Source organism: Octopus sinensis, linkage group LG7, assembly GCF_006345805.1.
Source record: "Octopus sinensis linkage group LG7, ASM634580v1, whole genome shotgun sequence".
In the NCBI taxonomy this organism is placed as follows: Eukaryota; Metazoa; Mollusca; class Cephalopoda; order Octopoda; family Octopodidae; genus Octopus; species Octopus sinensis.
In genome coordinates this window covers 105,671,779-105,690,011 of record NC_043003.1, presented here as the reverse complement: position 1 = coordinate 105,690,011, position 18,233 = coordinate 105,671,779, and the positions used below count along the sequence as shown (strand labels likewise).

At 39.6% G+C, this 18,233-nt stretch overlaps 2 protein-coding genes across 2 annotated transcripts in view; one reads left to right on the top strand and one right to left on the bottom strand.

The window, feature by feature from the left end:
* The window catches only part of LOC115214329 (tectonic-3-like), a 43,137-nt gene extending 27,114 nt beyond the window's left edge, over positions 1 to 16,023 (bottom strand). The window contains exons 1-6 of the mRNA XM_036504415.1: positions 15,907 to 16,023; positions 14,231 to 14,417; positions 8,178 to 8,429; positions 3,282 to 3,402; positions 1,572 to 1,675; positions 1,181 to 1,317 (exon numbers count right to left, since the gene is read on the bottom strand). Coding sequence (XP_036360308.1) covers positions 1,181 to 1,317; positions 1,572 to 1,675; positions 3,282 to 3,402; positions 8,178 to 8,429; positions 14,231 to 14,417; positions 15,907 to 16,023 — 918 coding nt within the window. The remainder of the gene's footprint in view (positions 1 to 1,180; positions 1,318 to 1,571; positions 1,676 to 3,281; positions 3,403 to 8,177; positions 8,430 to 14,230; positions 14,418 to 15,906) is intronic.
* A 1,557-nt stretch (positions 16,024 to 17,580) lies between these two features.
* The window catches only part of LOC115214507 (F-box only protein 47-like), a 34,275-nt gene continuing 33,622 nt past the window's right edge, over positions 17,581 to 18,233 (top strand). The window contains exon 1 of the mRNA XM_036505067.1: positions 17,581 to 17,633. Coding sequence (XP_036360960.1) covers positions 17,630 to 17,633 — 4 coding nt within the window. The 5' untranslated portion in view covers positions 17,581 to 17,629. The remainder of the gene's footprint in view (positions 17,634 to 18,233) is intronic.

Here is an 18,233-nt window from a genome sequence, read left to right as displayed (position 1 = left end):
GGTGAAGATGCCGACGACCGCTTTGTTCAAAGCCTCCCTTGACCTCAAGTGGCCTGAACTCTTTACATGAACACCACCCTGTACTTAACTCCATGTCCCCCTACATGGCCTTGCTATTTGCTTTTGAGCCAAATTAACTAACTAACTAACTAACTAACTAATGTTCAAATTTACACAAATTATTTTACTCATGCTACAATGGAAAAATAGACAGAAAAAAAAACAAATTGAAAACCACTGTCCTTCAACTGAGTAACCACTCAACCATGGAGTGCAGTCTCGTATTCTGATCAGAACCCAAACATGCAGTCTTCTGTCACCATTCCTTATTATAATTAGTATTTAGCTGTTAGTCAGGGATGGCACCTGTGCTATGTAGCTGGGTACTTCTATTACACATCAACAGTAACCCTTAAATGAGTAGATCTATGATCAAAAGTGTTCCTAAACATCATCCTGTATATTTGGATAGTTTAGGACTCTTGCACGGTTGACTGTATCTTTGCTTTGTGAGATATGGGATGATTATGGGATGAAAAGCACCATCCGTTCGTGGCCGTTGCCAGCCTCGCCTGGCCCCCGTACCGGTGGCACGTAAAAAGCACCATCCGTCCGTGGCCGTTGCAAGCCTCGCCTGGACCCCGTGCCGGTGGCACGTAAAAGGCACCATTCGTCCGTGGCTGTTTGCCAGCTCCGTCTGGCACCTGTGCGGGTGGCACGTAAAAAGCACCCACTACACTCACGGAGTGGTTGGTGTTAGGAAGGGCATCCAGCCGTAGAAACACTGCCAGATCAGACTGGGCCTGGTGCAGCCTTCTGGGTTCCCAGACCCCAGTTGAACCGTCCAGCCCATGCTAGTATGGAAAGCGGATGCTAAATGATGATGATGATGATGATGATGATGAATAACAATAATGAAATTATTGTATACAGTGCTCAGGTGCACCACAACTTGTCAAAAGTGCGTATAAAGCATATGCAGTAATGTACATTTAGTTGCTATTTCTAGCAGATAAAGTGGCTGTTTAAAGGTTCCTTCATTGGCATGCCACATTTATTAATTTTTGTTTTTTTAAAATTTTTTATTCAGCATTAGTTTCAATTCTCAAAAAATATTTAAATGGGAGCAAATAAAAAAAGAAAAAAACCTGAACATCATTCTGCCAAGAGATCTACTTACTTTGTAAAAGTCTCCAAATGTAGGTGCTTTCGGTTCTTGTACCTTATACGATGGACCTGAATATCTTTTTTCATACTCCAAGAACATTTCTTCAGTGGTAACAAGCTTGGGATTTTTGTAAAAGTTTCGTTCAGCTTCTACAAATGAAAGAAATGGAAAACATTTGTCAGTTATATGTTTGGTTCTTCAGTGTAAAACATTTTAAAAATATTTAAAGTGAGGATAAATTTAAGAATATAATTGTAAACATAGCCTGGTTCATTAAAATTAGCAATTGAATATTTTAACAAATTTTGTTTGACATAATTTAGAAAAAGAAAATTTAATATAAAAGGAAAGAACAATGATAAATGAACAAAATTTATTAAATTAGACAAAAGAAAATACTTACTGTTGTCGTAATAAATACAGAGGATCCCATCATCAGAAACATTGGTTTTAAAATAGACATTAACTGTCATAAGGTTTTCAGGAAAGCACAACCGGTCATCAATTCTGAAATATTAATGAATTTTCTTCTCTGAAAATATTTGGGAAGAGAGTTGATTGCTAAATATGTATTAAAATAGGTATAGCCCCTTTGAACTCAGAACGTAACGGCAGACAAAATACCTATTTCTTTACTGCCCACACGGGGCTACACACAAAGGAGACAAACAAGGACAGACAAACGGACTAAGTTGATTATAACAACACCAGTACATAACTGGTACTTATTTAATCGACCCCGAAAGGATGAAAGGCAAAGTCGACCTCGGCGGAATTTGAACTCAGAATGTAGCAGCAGGCAAAATACCGTTAAGCATTTCACCCGGCATGCTAACATTTCTGCCAGCTCGCCGCCTTGATGTACTAACAATTCTGCTAACTCACCACCTTTGTGATTTCGTTAATTAATCATCAAATATTAATATATAAAAGAGAGGCTGTGTGCTGTCTGTCTCTTACGATTTAGATTCCTAACTACTCCCACATTTTGTGGTGCAGTTTAACCAAAACCGGGTATCTTATAGTCGTGATTCACATCGAGCCCTTCTGGGTATTAGCGCACGTCTACGATGAGTCTACGATTTAAAAAAAAATTTACCATCAATTTTTCCCATTTTTAATGCATTTTTGGCATATATAAGGGAAGTAACTCTCTAAAAATTTATTATTAAATCTCAGAACGTAAAAAGCTACAGTAACATCCCCCCCTTTGTGGTTAGCCATATTGAGATGGCTATTATACTTTACATCTCTAAAAATGCTTATATAGTTATTTCCCTTACAAACCCGAGCAACGCCAGGTGATACTGCTAGTTTAATATAAAATTGAATGGAAATTTGAGGAAACAGGTGATAGTCTGTATTGGCATGGTTGGTTCATTTTTCACGAGGATTGTAGAATATAATGCTTTGGGTTTGAAATAATTTTTACATTCCTCAGGACAAAATGAATTTACTGAACTTTCCTCCTCCTCATTTCATGTCCATTTACCATGCTGGCATGAGTTGAACTATTTGACAGGATCCAATGAATCACAAGCCCCCAGTCTCAACTTTGGCATGGTTTCCTCAGTTGGGTGCCCTTCCTAATACCAACTACTTTACATTTTGTACTGGGCATTTGATCCATATGACCAGCACTAGTGAGGTCACCAAGTAATTTAGAAGACAAAAAGAAAGGAAAGGGGAAAAAGCCCTCTTGACCGAGTGAGGGGGGGGGAGATGGTTCTGTGCTAAAGTGTTGAAGGCTGAAGAACGAGCACAGGTGTCTGGCTATAGGGAAGAAACATGGCCATCCAGCTTTATTATGTGAGGGTGGGTGAGAGTAGATAGAAGGGAGATAAAGACAGTGATGACAGGGTGTCAGAGCATACTCTCAATGTACAAAAAAAGGTGATTCTAAGGGAGAATACAGACTGGATCAGGAGGGAGGGAAAGGGTGATCAATAAAATAAGAACCAGAGAGAAAAAAGTTATTATGATCAATTAACTAGCTTCACAGCAGTGACACAGAGCATAGCCCCATGAATTGCAATGGTGTTTTTTTGAAGTCTTTTTTTTTACTTTTTATGAAATGGAAATGGTAAATGAAAAATAGATAAAAACCACTCACATAGGATTAAAAGCTATGCAATGAGAAAAAGCCTGTTGGTCATCTGAAGAACAGTCAGAATCACAGCAACAGTTTACATCACAGCCATGGGCAGTCAGATCACAAGGACAGGATCCAATATCTTGAAAGAAATATAAAAACATTCATTTGAAAATTGTGCCACATAAGAATATTTGGTAAGAATTAAAAAGTTGGCAAACTGATTATTTTGCAGATCACAAAGAATCACACAACCGTTGTTTATCTTTGGTTGTTAGTGTTCACAAAATGAGAGACATATCTCTTTCTGGATGGGATATTGATCTGTCAAAGTAGTTCAACAAGCCAATATTCCCTTGCATCAATGCTTCTTCCAGTAGTGATTATATCATCAATAATGCTTCCTAAGAGATTAATGGACTTGGTTAGTTATAACATGGCACTAATAATAAAGTATGGACTGCTAAACCCTTAACAGATCAGGTCCCCTACTTATTCAGACATCTGCATTCTCAAAAGTGTCCAGATGTCTAAGTAAAGGTACTACTTAAGAACAGTGGTCCCGATGCGCGCACTCCTGTAGTCGCGCATCCGCGCTAGCTAGTCGTGACTAGTCGATCCTTACTTTGAGTTTTATTTACTGTTTAAAAAAAATTATTTACTTTGTGTTTTACTCTTTTACTTGTTTCAGTCATTTGACTGCGGCCATGCTGGAGCACCGCCTTTAGTCGAGCAAATCGACCCCGGGACTTATTCTTTGTAAGCCCAGTACTTATTCTATCGGTCTCTTTTGCCGAACCGCTAAGTGACAGGGACGTAAACACACCAGCATCGGTTGTCAAGCAATGCTAGGGGGACAAACACACACACACACATATATATATATATATATTATATATATATATATATATACATATATATGACAGGTTTCTTTCAGTTTCCGTCAACCAAATCCACTCACAAGGCATTGGTCGGCCCGGGGCTATAGCAGAAGACACTTGCCCAAGGTGCCACGCAGTGGGACTGAACCCGGAACCATGTGGTTGGTTAGCAAGCTACTTACCACACAGCCACTCCTGCGCCTATGTTACTTTGTTTAAAAAAATTATTTACTTTGTGTAAAAAAATATTTATTTTGTGTTTTATTTACTTTGCTAGGGAGTCGTTGTAGGATCGACTTGTCACAACTAGCTAGCGCGGATGCGCACACCGGGACCACTCTTCTTAAGTAGTACCTAAGTAAATGTAAAACAAATGAAGGATAATCAATTAAACTGACTTTAAATCCAGACCTGCCTAACAGTTGATCTTCTCCATAGTTGATCAATGGTTCTGCAGAGACAGAGACTTAACCAATTCCACTGCACTTGGAAGCAAGTACTGAGCCCCAAGTACATGCAACACTTCTCCACTTGTGGACACATTACAAAGGAACAACAAGCCAGTATGTTTGCAGCATCCATAGATCCGCAGGGAGATGCCTATTATCTGTCCTAGGATTCAGATTTTCTGTAGGAGTTTACTCCCTCAGCCATTTTTAAACATTCAGTAAATTACCCCACAAGGTATCAGCGGTTTATCATTATAGTGGGCATGTTTTGTGCAGAGCCGGCCCCACTCTCTCGGCCTTCAGACTTGTACTGATTTGATACAATAAGGGTCACAAACCCAGTAGCTATCAGAATGCAAGATTTGTATAGAGTTAACAGAACTACTTAAGAAGAGTGGACCCAACGTGTGCACCCGTGCCAGTCAGTAGACGGACACGTGCACGCACGTCAGGGGCACCCACGATAAGAGAAACCCTCCACATGTATAAATATATGTAAACTGTAAATGGGGGGTGGTTGTGTACTCCCATCATACTCTTGAATCTGTGTTTTGCATTTTTCCAGTAACATTCAACTGAGCTGGTTTGCACTTCAAGTACTGGATCCACAAAGTTTTCAGTGCTGGTATTACTCTTTACTCTTTTACTTGTTTCAGTCATTTGACTGCGGCCATGCTGGAGCACCGCCTTTAGTCGAGCAAATCGACCCCGGGACTTATTCTTTGTAAGCCCAGTACTTATTCTATCGGTCTCTTTTGCCGAACCGCTAAGTGACGGGGACGTAAACACACCAGCATCGGTTGTCAAGCAATGCTAGGGGGACAAACACAGACACATACACATATACATATATATATATATACATATATACGACCGGCTTCTTTCAGTTTCCGTCTACCAAATCCACTCACAAGGCATTGGTCGGCCCAGGGCTATAGCAGAAGACACTTGCCCAAGATGCCACACAGTGGGACTGAACCCGGAACCATGTGGTTGGTTAGCAAGCTACTTACCACACAGCCACTCCTGCGCCTGGTATTGTATGTGATCTCCATACATGTTTCTGGTATTGCTTGTGATCTACATTTAAAATTCATCTATTTACTCAACTTCCAGTTGGTTTGGTATATAAACCAAAAAAACTTTTCTGATTTAAACACTTTTAGTCTTGAGACCATTAAAAGAAGTCGTGATGAGAGCAAAAGAATACACAGTATTCATGTTTCTGGTATGAAATAAAAATCAATAAATAGGTGCAGGAGTGGCTGTGTGGTAAGTAGCTTGCTAAACAACCACATGGTTCTGGGTTCAGTCCCACTGCGTGGCATCTTGGGCAAGTGTCTTCTGCTATAGCCCCGGGCCGATCAATGCCTTGTGAGTGGATTTGGTAGATGGAAACTGAAAGAAGCCGGTCGTATATATGTATATATATATGTGTGTATGTGTGTTTGTCCCACTAGCATTGCTTGAAAACCGATGCTGGTGTGTTTACATCCCTGTCACTTAGCGGTTCGGCAAAAGAGACCGATAGAATAAGTACTGGGCTTACAAAGAATAAGTCCCGGGGTCGATTTGCTCGACTAAAGGTGGTGCTCCAGCATGGCCGCAGTCAAATGACTGAAACAAATAAAAGAGTAAAAGAGTAAATAATTTTAATTTTTCTTTTATTTTTTGAATGTTTAACTCACTCCTCTAATTATAATTGCAAATTTATAACAAAATTTTGAATGTAGATCACACGCTAGTCTGGATTTAAGTTGCTGAAGATCACATACTGCACCGGCACCAAGTTTTCTTTTTGATTGACTTTGAAATGGGAATGCCGTGGTTCACCATCAATTTCAATTATTCCATTGCATCTGCTCCAACAAACGATGGATTCTTTTACTCTTTTACTTGTTTCAGTCGTTTGACTGCAGCCATGCTGGAGCACCGCCTTTAGTCGAGCAAATCGACCCCAGGACTTATTCTTTGTAAGCCTAGTACTTATTCTATCGGTCTCTTTTGCTGAACTGCTAAGTTACGGGGACGTAAACACACACCAGCATCGATTGTCAAGCAATGTTGCGACACACACACACATATATATATATATATATATAATGGGCTTCTTTCAGTTTCCGTCTCCCAAATCCACTCACAAGGCTTTGGTCGGCTCGAGGCTATAATAGAAGTCACATACCCAAGGTGCCACGCAGTGGGACTGAACCCAGAACCATGTGGTTGGTAAGCAAGCTACTTACCACACAGCCACTCCTGCACCTATAGTATTCATGGTTTTATATACTTTCTGATGAGGGGGAGCAGAGTTTTGGAGGAACGATCAGTCACAAATTCCTATTTTGTCTTCTCTGTCCCATCCTCCCAAACCCCACCTCTCCACTGTTATTCTGACCCTATTATATTTCCTTTTGCACATCAAAGGTTCGTCTATTTCGACAATGTCCCCAACTCTTCTTAAGTAGTACCGAGTTACCGTTAGATGGGCAAATAAAAAGCCGAGGGGCCTCATCCGCTCTGGATCCGATGAGGTGATCTCCTTCCAGAAGTAATTCCATGACATGTTAATTAACCCATAGCTGGGAACCCTGACAAACGCTATTACTCTAGGTCAAAGTAAACCTGAGGAGGTTCAGAACATTCCTCAAAACTCTGGAACTCCTTAAACCAGGACCCTACTACTAAATGCAATTTAAAGTGATACTCAGGATACAGATTATTTGATCAATTCCAGATGGATGGACTGTCAATTACAGTGTAATTCAAACTATGAATATAGATGAATTAATTTACTATTAGATATTTAGTCCAATGCACAACCGATTCTAACAGTCAACCAGCAATCCTTAACATGAAGGATTGTGTGTGTGTATATATATATGAATATAAATATATATATATATAGGTACTAGCTTGTCGTGACTAGTCGATCCTTACTTTGTGTTTTTGACTTATTTACTTTACTCTTTTATTAGTTTCAGTCATTTGACTGCGGCCATGCTGGAGTACCGCCTTTAATCGAGCAACTCGACCCCGGGACTTATTCTTTTGTAAGCCCAGTACTTATTCTATCGGTCTCTTTTGTCGAACCGCTAAGTAACGGGGACATAAACACACCAGCATCGGTTGTCAAGCAATGCTAGGGGGACAAACACACACACGCATACATATATATATATATATATATATACATACATACGACGGGCTTCTTTCAGTTTCCGTCTACCAAATCCACTCACAAGGCTTTGGTCGGCCCGGGGCTATAGTAGAAGACACTTGCCCAAGGTGCCACACAGTGGGACTGAACCCGGAACCATGTGGTTGGTAAACAAGCTACTTACCACACTTTGTTTAAGAAAATTATATATTTTTTTGTTTTATTTACTTTGCTAGGTAGGCGTTGTAGGATCGACTAGTCACGACTAGCTAGCGCGGATGCGCGAGTACGCGAGTGCGCACACCGGGACCACTCTTCTTAAATAGTACCATATATATATATATAGTTTATATACATAAACACACACGTATAAAGAACGAAAGAGAGAGAGAGAGAGTTCTTTGTTACAACGGGGTGTTTGTTTACCAACCTGTATTTGGTGGAATGTCGGTCGGCGGTTGCGTTGGCAACGGTGCTTTCGTAACGGACGTGGTCTCTGCCTTTGTAACAGCCCTTTTAGTAACAGAACTAAGTGTTGTAATTGATGAAGTGGTGCTATTTGTGTCATTGGTGACTTGTGATAAAATTTGATGAAGAAATAACACGAATAGAAACCATTTCCACGTGCAAATTAAGCAGTCCATGACAGTGGCTGCCGCGCTTGGTTTGATTGACTGCGGTTCTATAATTTGGAAACAACATAAATAAAATTCGTTCAAATAGTAAAAATATGGATAGAAAATGTATATATTCTGTTAGTAAAATTAAGAATTATATTCTAGATGTGAAATATATGATAGAAGTATTGGTATATAAATAATTAGAATTAATTTTTTTTAAAAACTCTGCGCTGAATACCTTGGCGACAAAGTGTGAACGCTGTTGTTGCCATAGTAATATGAATGTTAATGTATAGAAATGAGATTAAGCAATGATCCTGGTTTCTGATGGCCTTAAGTGTGATATGAAATAGCTGGAGCATTCACTACAACACAAGATACCATATTTATTGGTATCGGTGTTCGAAGCTGCAACAATCACCTAATGCTAACCGGTTAGCTGGGTCAGACTAAAGGGTTTGACCAAGTCTTGTCCTATACTTATTACGATCTATCTGCAGCTGAAAATAACTATTCTAAAATTTAATAAAATTTGCAACAAATGTGGTGTAGGTTACGATTATAGCGGAATTTGATGATAACAAAAAAAAAACAACAAAAATATGGAGTGGGTGGTGGTGGGAGGTGAATAATTCCCACACTTCATCAGAATGTATGAGGAAATAAAGTCGAAGTGTGTGAATTATCCGAAACTCTATCCCAATTTTCGTTGCATCGGATTCCGATATAATCGTAACATAACACCACTTAAAATGAAATTGCAGAAAATTTTATTTAAAAAATGTAAATTTTTCAGGAAGTTATGAAGGAATAAATCAAGATGTGTGAATTATCCAAAACCCTTCTCATCCCTCGTTCCGAAATAGTTCCCCACAGAAAATTCCGATAGAACCCTAATTTACACCATCTAAAAGGTATCTTCATAAAAAAATACGCATTTTTGAGAATGTTACAAAGAAACAAAGTCAGGGTGTTGCATAGATTTGTAGTCTCAACTCATACTTTATTCCATACTAGCAGTATCGCCCGGCGTTGCTCGGGTTTGTAAGGGAAATAACTATGTAAGCATTTTTAGAGATGTAAAGTATAATAGCCATCTCAATATGGCTAACCACAAAGGGGGGTGTTACTGTAGCTTTTTACGTTCTTAGATTTAACAATACATTTTTGAGAGTTACTTCCCTTATATAATAGCAAAAAAAATGCATTAAAAATGGGAATAAATGATGGTAAATTTTTTTAAATCGTAGACTCATCGTAGACGCGCGCTAATACCCAGAAGGGCTCGATATGAATCATGACTATAAGATACCCGAATTTGGTTAAACTGCACTGCAAAATGTGGGAGTAGTTAGGAATCTAAATCGTAGGAGACAGACACACAACTTGACTTTTATATATATAGACTAGCAGTATCGCCCGGCGTTGCTCGGGTTTGTAAGGGAAATAACTATATAAGCATTTTTAGAGAGTTACTTCCTTTATAGATGCCAATTCGGGCTTTCTTAGCCATTTCTGTTTTGGTGTCTTCAAGCCATGAAGTCGTTGTTCTAAAAGAACGCTGGTCTCCTTGACAACGCATTACGACGTTGATTTCCTTAAACTCCCTTCCCCACAGCTTCACGAGGGAGGGAAGAAGGGGGAGAAGCAAACACAGGTGCAGGTGTTTGAGCGTGGACGCCAACTCCGCCGCCATCGACACACGAAAAATTATGCATTAAAATGGAATAAAAAATGATGTTAAATTATTTTTAAAATCGTAGACTCATCGTAGACGCACGCTAATACTCAGACGGGCTCGATATGAATCACGACTACAAGATACCCGAATTTGGTTAAACTGCACCGCAAAATGTGGGAGTAGTTAGGAATCTAAATCGAAGGGGACAGACACTCACACAACTAGAGTTTTATATATATAGATATATAAAGATGTCATTTTATTCCTTTATGTAGGTATAAAATACGACTTATTTATTCATCAGTAATAACGGCAATTTAAAATTTGCATTATTTAACCCCAGAAGAAAACCACCTAAAATAACATCTGCTGAAATATTACAGTGGGTAATCCAGTTAGCTACTTTGATTTTGATATCTTTATATATAAAAGTGAGGTTGTGCCAATGCCAACCAATCGGAGCAGTGGACACAACAGGGTCCAAATAGTGGCCAAAAGTTAACTGTTATCTGCTACAACATTATTTCTAATGTATTTCTCAAACAGTAAAGATGTCACCAAGCTATGTTACAGTTTCAATACATTTTAGCAGAAAAATTTGGAAGAATTAGAAGAAAGTTTTCCGGTAATTTTGTTTCCTGTAAATAAATGTTTATGTTGATTTTAGAATTTGCCAGCAAAATCTTATAAAAAGACAATGTTCTGAAAGATATACATGTTTACATGTTATATATGAAAATAAAGCAACATCTAGTTTTGAAACTCCTTAACAAATTACAGCCCCGTACTTATGATGGAGGGCAGAAGTCTTTCCCGTCCATGTTATTATTTCAGTGATGATGCGACAAATGTATAGAAGCCCAGCATACATGTGTGTGTGTGTGTGTGTTTGTAAGTCAATGTTGATCACCCCTGCGCCACTTCTTGGGTAGAAATGAACACTACGTAGTTTAGTAGTACTACGCTAGGGTATCTGTAGAAAGTTGAATGTGATTTCGGAATATAATGAGGAAAAATTTGGATTGACTAAAGGCAGTGCTCCAGCATGGCCACAGTCAAATGACTGAAACAAGTAAAAGAGTGTGTGGCTGTGTGATGCCTCAGTGTCTTCTACTCTAGCCCTGGGCTGACCAAGGTTTTGTCAGTAGATCTGGTAAACGGAAACTGAAAAGAAGGTCATCACATGTGTGTAGCGGGTAAGATTCTTGGCCACTACTTCTGGTCTGATCTGGGGGTAGCCCTTAAAAGGACGGTTATCGCAATTAGATCCGATCCAAGAATAGTCCTAAAAAGGACTGCTATCCCAATTAGATCGGATCTGAGAGTAGTCCTAAAAAGGACTGTTATTGCATTCAGATCAGACTTGAATTAGCCCTGAAAAGGACTGTGGTTGTAATCAGCAAAACTGGACAGACGAAAGCAGTAGTTGAAAGGACGAGCAGACAAGAGGTGTAAGTTTATACAGCGATTTATTTCAGGCGTGAAATAGCAGTACAAAGGTTCAAGGCGGCGTGAGTGGCAAGCGTGGAAGGCGAGATGACACGATTTACATCAGTCGAATGCCAAAAAGCCAACTGCTTCTACAGCGATTTATGATGTCTATTTATACAAAAATATCAGCAGTGATGTTTAGCCAGTGTCCAATAGAATGGCAGGTAGGTAGCTTTTGTCCAATGAAAAGTCAGGCAAGTCGCTGGGGGTAGTTGCTTTGTTTTCTCTGGTGATGTCAGATGTATTTCCGGTGTCCGTGCAAGTTATTTCCGGTGACTGTACACGTGTGTGTGTGTCTTGGTTCTGTCACTTTCTCTTGATATTGCTAGCTAAGTGTAAACTACGTATTATTGTTATACAAGTGATGTTGTCTGTTTGTAATCTTCCTTGAAAATATCTCCAGGCTGAGAGAAAATATTTTCTTGCAGATGTGTAGAGGCTGATGTTGACATAGCTGAATATCCAGTCACCCTGTTTTTGCAACAGTTCTTTTCTGGGGTTGGAGGTAAACACACACATGCAGAAATATATGCATATGTGTGTCATGAGGCTGCCAAACAAATCTGACATGAACTCATAGAATTAATAGTGCACACCATCCAATAGTTCATTGCCTTCCATATTTCCACAGATTTTTGTAGAAGCTTGTGTCTGCTGCTGAGTGCTGAGGCAGGCTGTCCAGGTATGAAATAAAGTCCACTACTGTTGTTGACCCATTGTCCAACTCAAACAGCTATGTGAAGTGCATCTGGAAGGCCACACACATCTCGGAACTGAGTAACATGAGCCTGTCCTGGCACATCAAAGACTGATTGTGGTTTTGTTGCCATGTTATGTCTCCACTGTCCAGGCCCATTGGATGGTTTTAGTTCCTTCATGATTGGGTGCACAGGCCTTAGCTCTGACAATAAAGCCTTCATGATTCACCTTGAAGAAATGGTCCAGTGCCATTCCTGCTGCTAGCATGTCAGTTGGGATTCCTTTACTAACTTCCACTTCTACTTTGCTAACCACTTCTCCCTCCAATCTATTTCGTCTGGCGTTACACTCTGAGTTCAAATTCCGCCGAGGTTGACTTTGTCTTTCATCCTTTCGGGAGTCGATAAATTAAGTACTAGTTACGCACTGGGGTCAATGTAATCGACTTAATCCGTTTGTCTGTCCTTGTTTGTCCCCTCTCTGTTTAGCCCCTTGCGGGTAGTAAAGAAATATATTTCTTTCTATTGATAACTCTTTGCTGAATGCTACTGATTCTATTTTCTTCAGGGCAAATTAGAACTGCATAATTGCCTCCATTAACTGCCACTCAACTAGTTCCCTAATCTGGTCCCTGTAGATTTTGCATGCTAGTAAGGATGCATTCAACTTCCAGTAACTGAGTCCCTGTCTATGGGTCCTATATAAATTGACTGAGCAGATCACAAATTTGTAACCTGTATAGCCAATCAGTTTAAAATGAAGCCATGCTATGCTTTCCCTATTCACTAGCCTAACAAATACTCTATCTGGATGGATGACTTGTTGTGGTTGCTACATGTCAACCCTGGCATGTCAGGGAAATCCAGTTGATATCTGTCAGACAACTGGAAGTTTTTGAATAGGTTTTCAAGGCTTTTACCACCAATTCCGCTATGCACTATCCCCGCTCAGTTGTTCTGTGCATCCAAAATGCAATTCTAATTTCCCACTAAAGAACAAGATGTTCCCAGGAATATTTCCAACCTGCTGTCTGGGTCCAAGAAGACTGTCCATTCTTTGAAATGTAAGGATTTCTGGAAAAGCACTGCTTTCTGATCCTGAAAACCTACAAGTTGAGAATATCTCAGTTATTGAATATGAGTGCTATTATGTACACAGTAGAAATCCTGGTCTTGTTGATGGCTATTGCATCTTTTTTAGGTTACCTGTGATAGTTGAGTAAGCGATCTTCCTAACAAATATTCTGTTCCTTGTGATCTGGAGGATGAAATCCCCAAATTCCTTCCCTGCTGTCTCAATTTTATTTTTATATTAACTTTGATTGAAGTAATTCGTCAATTCACTGTTGATGGATACATTTTGATGTTGATGGATACATTTTGTATAGGTGTAGGAGTAGCTGTGTGGTAAGTAGCTTGCTTACCGACCACATGGTTCCGGGTTCAGTACCACTGCGTGGCACCTTGGGCAAGTGTCTTCTACTATAGCCTCGGGCTGACCAAAGCCTTGTGAGTGGATTCAGTAGACAGAAACTGAAAGAAGCCCGTCGTATATATATATATATAATATATATATATATGTATATGTATGCGTGTGTGTGTCTGTGTTTGTCCCCCAACATTGCTTGACAACTGATGCTGGTGTGTTTACGTCCCCATAACTTAGTAGTTTGGCAAAAGAGACTGATAGAATAAGTACTAGGCTTCCAAAGAATATGTCCTGGGGTCGATTTGCTCGACTAAATGCGGTGCTCCAGCATGGCCACAATCACATGATTGAAGCAAATAAAAGAGTAAAAGAGCCCCACACAGTCCAAACATGGCTTTAAGATGGCGTTCCAATTGCCAACTAACAGTAAAGGTTACAACGTTCTTAGGAAAACTTCCAGACATCTGAAGAAGTTTGGGTATCCTGCTCATGTGGGAACCTAAATAGCTACCAGTGTGAGGGCACCCTCATCACTACTGTTCACATCCAAGACCACTAACTTACCTTCTGGGTCCAGGAAGATAGTCCTTATCTTGAGATCCAGGCCTCTCAGGAACAACATGGTAGGTCCCCCTTCCATCTCTGGTTGACATGGAGATAAATAGATCTGGTATCCACCGAAAATGGGCATGAACATTTGTCGGTTGGAGAGTCTGGTTTCACTGATGGCCACCACATCGATACTTATGACCTGGGGTCATTGAGTAGATGGCCTTGTTTTCAGGGTGACCCCAGGGCACATGCTTTTATACTGCCTATCATAAGTGAGGCCATGTTAGATCAAAGTATAGAAGTGAAACAGGCTACTTACTGGTGAGGGATGGATGGTTATTCTGTCCCCATGGTTATATGTGGAGGTTTCCACAAGCAGTAAAGACTTTTGTTGGTTTCTTTTCTGAAGGCCCCCAACTCCTTCAAGATATTTTGCTGTATGTATTTTCTGATGTTAGCAGGAATTTTGTGTGTGTTGGTGTGTTGTTTGTTAATGCAAAGAAACCAGTGTTTGTGACATTCGTATAGTTGTACATGTGCGCTATTAACTCTTTACTCTTTTACTTGTTTCAGTCATTTGACTGTGGCCATGCTGGAGCACCACCTTTAGTCGAGGAAATCAATCCCGGGACTTATTCTTTGTAAGCCCAGTACTTATTCTATCGGTCTCTTTTTGCCGAACCGCTAAGTGACGGGGACGTAAACACCCCAGCATCGGTTGTCAAGCGATGTTGGTGGGACAAACACAGACGCACAAACATACACACACACACATATATATATATACATATATATATATATACATATATACGACCGGCTTCTTTCAGTTTCCGTCTACCAAATCCACTCACAAGGCATTGGTCGGCCCGAGGCTATAGCAGAAGACACTTGCCCAAGATGCCACGCAGTGAGACTGAACCCAGAACCATGTGGTTGGTAAGAAAGCTACTTACCACAAAGCCACTCCTGCGCCTATATCTTTATTGTTTGTGTTTATTGTTGTGTAGTTGATGATTGTGTGTTGTTAGTGTTGGGGTGTGCAAGGTGTGAGTTGTGTGTGTGAAGTGGGTTGTGCTTTTGGTGGTGATGATGATGGTGTTGATGGGGATGCTAATGAGGGAGGTGTTTGTGGGTTTGTTTTGTCAGGTATCTCCTCACTGTCATACCTGCCAGATTTTTGTGTTTTAGTTGGTGTATTTTTGCTGCTTTTTCTTTTTGACTTGGCAACTTATTGCCATTTAGGCTCTTCTTCTTCTCCCTCTGCACAGGACACATCTGAGTGTTCAGGAGAGGGGAAAAGAAAGTCTTGAGGGGTTTTTTGGTTTGTGCTTTGTTGGTAAGGTTGTTATTGTTTTAGGGGGTACTGATGCTGTTGTTTTTGTTACTGTTTCGTGTGTGGAAGCCATAGATAGATGTTGGTGAGTTGTTTGTTGCTGTTGTTGTTGTTGTTGTTAAGCAACAAGCCGAGTAAGGGTGATTAGGTGATGGTCTAGGGCTTAGGGGTGGGAGACCCCAGACCTTGGAAAAAAAAATACTTGTTGTAGTCGAGGGCTCTTTGTTGACGCCCAACATCACTGGGAGGTGGCCCTCAAAGTTTCTGGAAATGGAGATCTCCAGGTCCAAATTCTTGAATGGCTGCTGCTGTGATTGGTGTTGCTGTTGTTGTTGCTGCTCCAATGGCCACCTACCTCTGTTGGTACTTCTGCTTTTGTTGTGTTGGAGGTGTCGGCAGCAGCACGGTTTTCTCTTTTGATTGCTTGAGATAGAAAGTCTTTAAATGGTTTGTCTGCCCAGAAATGTGGCATCTCTGCTTTCTACCCTCTACTGCTACAAATAGTTTTGCACCTGCAGGGAGCTCTATTAGTTCTGGAATCTCCTGTGCAGTTGGGAAATCTGCAAGCAACAAGAGTTCTATCCCTGTACCATACCAGTTTTCTTTTTTAAATCTGTGAATTTGTAGAATTTTAATTCTTCCCTCTATGCCATACAATACTGCAGCTGCCAGCAAGGAGATGTCCACTTCTGGTGACACCTCTGCTACTTTCACTTTAACAACCTTCCAACTGAAGTATGTGGGAATCATATATAATCTTTTCTACTCTAGGCCCAAGACCCAAAATTTTGGGGGAGGGGACCAGTCAATTAGATTGACCCCACTACGCAACTAGTACTTGATTTATCAACCCAGAAAGGATGAAAGGCAAAGTTGACCTCGGCGAAATTTGAACTCAGAACGTAAAGACAGATGAAATACCGCTAAGCATTTCGGCCAGCATGCTAACGTTTCTGCCAGCTCGCTGCCTTGGCAATCATATATAACGTCACAGCTTTAAGGGTTATTGTAGCATTTTCTTTGACCAGTTCTTCAGTTGAAAACCTCACCTCACCTGTGCCAAAGCTTTTATTGTGGGCAACATAACACTTTTGATTCTATAGAGGTCTCAGGCATTTTTTGACCTCAGCCTGCATAACTCCTTCTATTTTTCATGTCTTTAATGATACACATTTGTATATTATTGCTTCACACCTCGTTTTTTCTTGCACTACCTCTGGTGTGTTAAGGTGGACTGTCCGGCCATTTCTAGTTAGATGCCTTTTTGCCCTAGCCAACTCCTCTTCTGATAATTCCACCTTCTCTGTTCTCTGACATATCTGAGAGAACTCACTATGTTTGCTTAGAAAAAGCAACTGTCGTTGTTGCTTTGCTAAAAACTTGGATCTCGTGAATTTTCCAAAGTCCTCTCCCCACCCTTTGGAAAAGGTTTTACCCACAAATTTCTTTATAATCGTAATGTATGCCTTTTGGAAGGTATTTATATAAAATTTCATTGAAAAACCCCCCCATTTTCCTAAAAGTTATGAGGGAAAATCTCGGATTTTGTGAATTTTCCGAAATCCTCTCCTCACCCTCTTGGAAATGATTTTCCCCACAAATATCTTTATAATCGTTATGTATGCCGTTTGAAATGTGTTTTTATAAAATTTCATTGAAAAAAACCCATTTTCCTAAAAGTTATGAGAGAAAAACTCAAATCTTGTGAATTTTCCGAGGTCCTCTCCCCACCCTCTCGTTGCTTTACGCGGATTTTTTTTTCATTTTCGTTTCCTACACATTTTTTTTTACACCCATTGCACTATTTTTTTTCTGATTTTCGTTTCCGGATCAAGTTGTAAATATTAATCCAATATTTATACGCTGCCATTTATAGCTTTACGTGCTTCGAGATCCACTATTCAAAAAATAAAAAAAAAAGTAAATAATAATGCTAATAGAGTTGTTCTAAAAATCCGGCTATTATGCAGCGGATGAAAAGACACTGGCTACTTAACTGAACGCCCGCCCGATAAAAAAAAACAAACAAAAAAGAGAAAAAGAAAGAAAAGAAAGTCAGACATCGTCAAAGTTTAAACATGGGTAAGTCGTTCTTTCATTTCATCAGAGCAAAACGTTACCTTTGCCTGGCTACATTAATCAAGATTATACCTTGAAAACAAACATCACGTTATCAGATTGTTATAACTTTTTTAATTTACCGAAATTGTTATTATTATTGTTATTATATTTGAATAGAAAGTCCTTTGATTATTATTCTGCCATCGCCATGAAAGAAGCAGACGACCGATGCTGCAATGTCCACAAACAGTTCTCTTAAGGTTCATTTCTTAATCCGGCTTAAGCAACATATGCCATTAAACCCACAGACCTTATTGACACTTATTCGAATTATTCAGCTTATTTGCCAATATTTTTCTTCATTTCTTTATATATTTTCTATTGGTTTGCCTTTCTTTTTTAGACATTAATTAGGTTTCGCCTTCATGAAATGGTCAACAATCATTTCATCTAATTTCATTATATTCATAAATAATCAATAAAGACGTGAAAACGGGGACAAAAACTTGAAGAAGTTTATTTGAAAATGGAACAGAGATGCCTTCTCCAGAAATTAAAAGTTTATATTCTTAATGCATTTGGAATTATTAATGCATTTATATTTGTTGAAGTTCTCAGTTT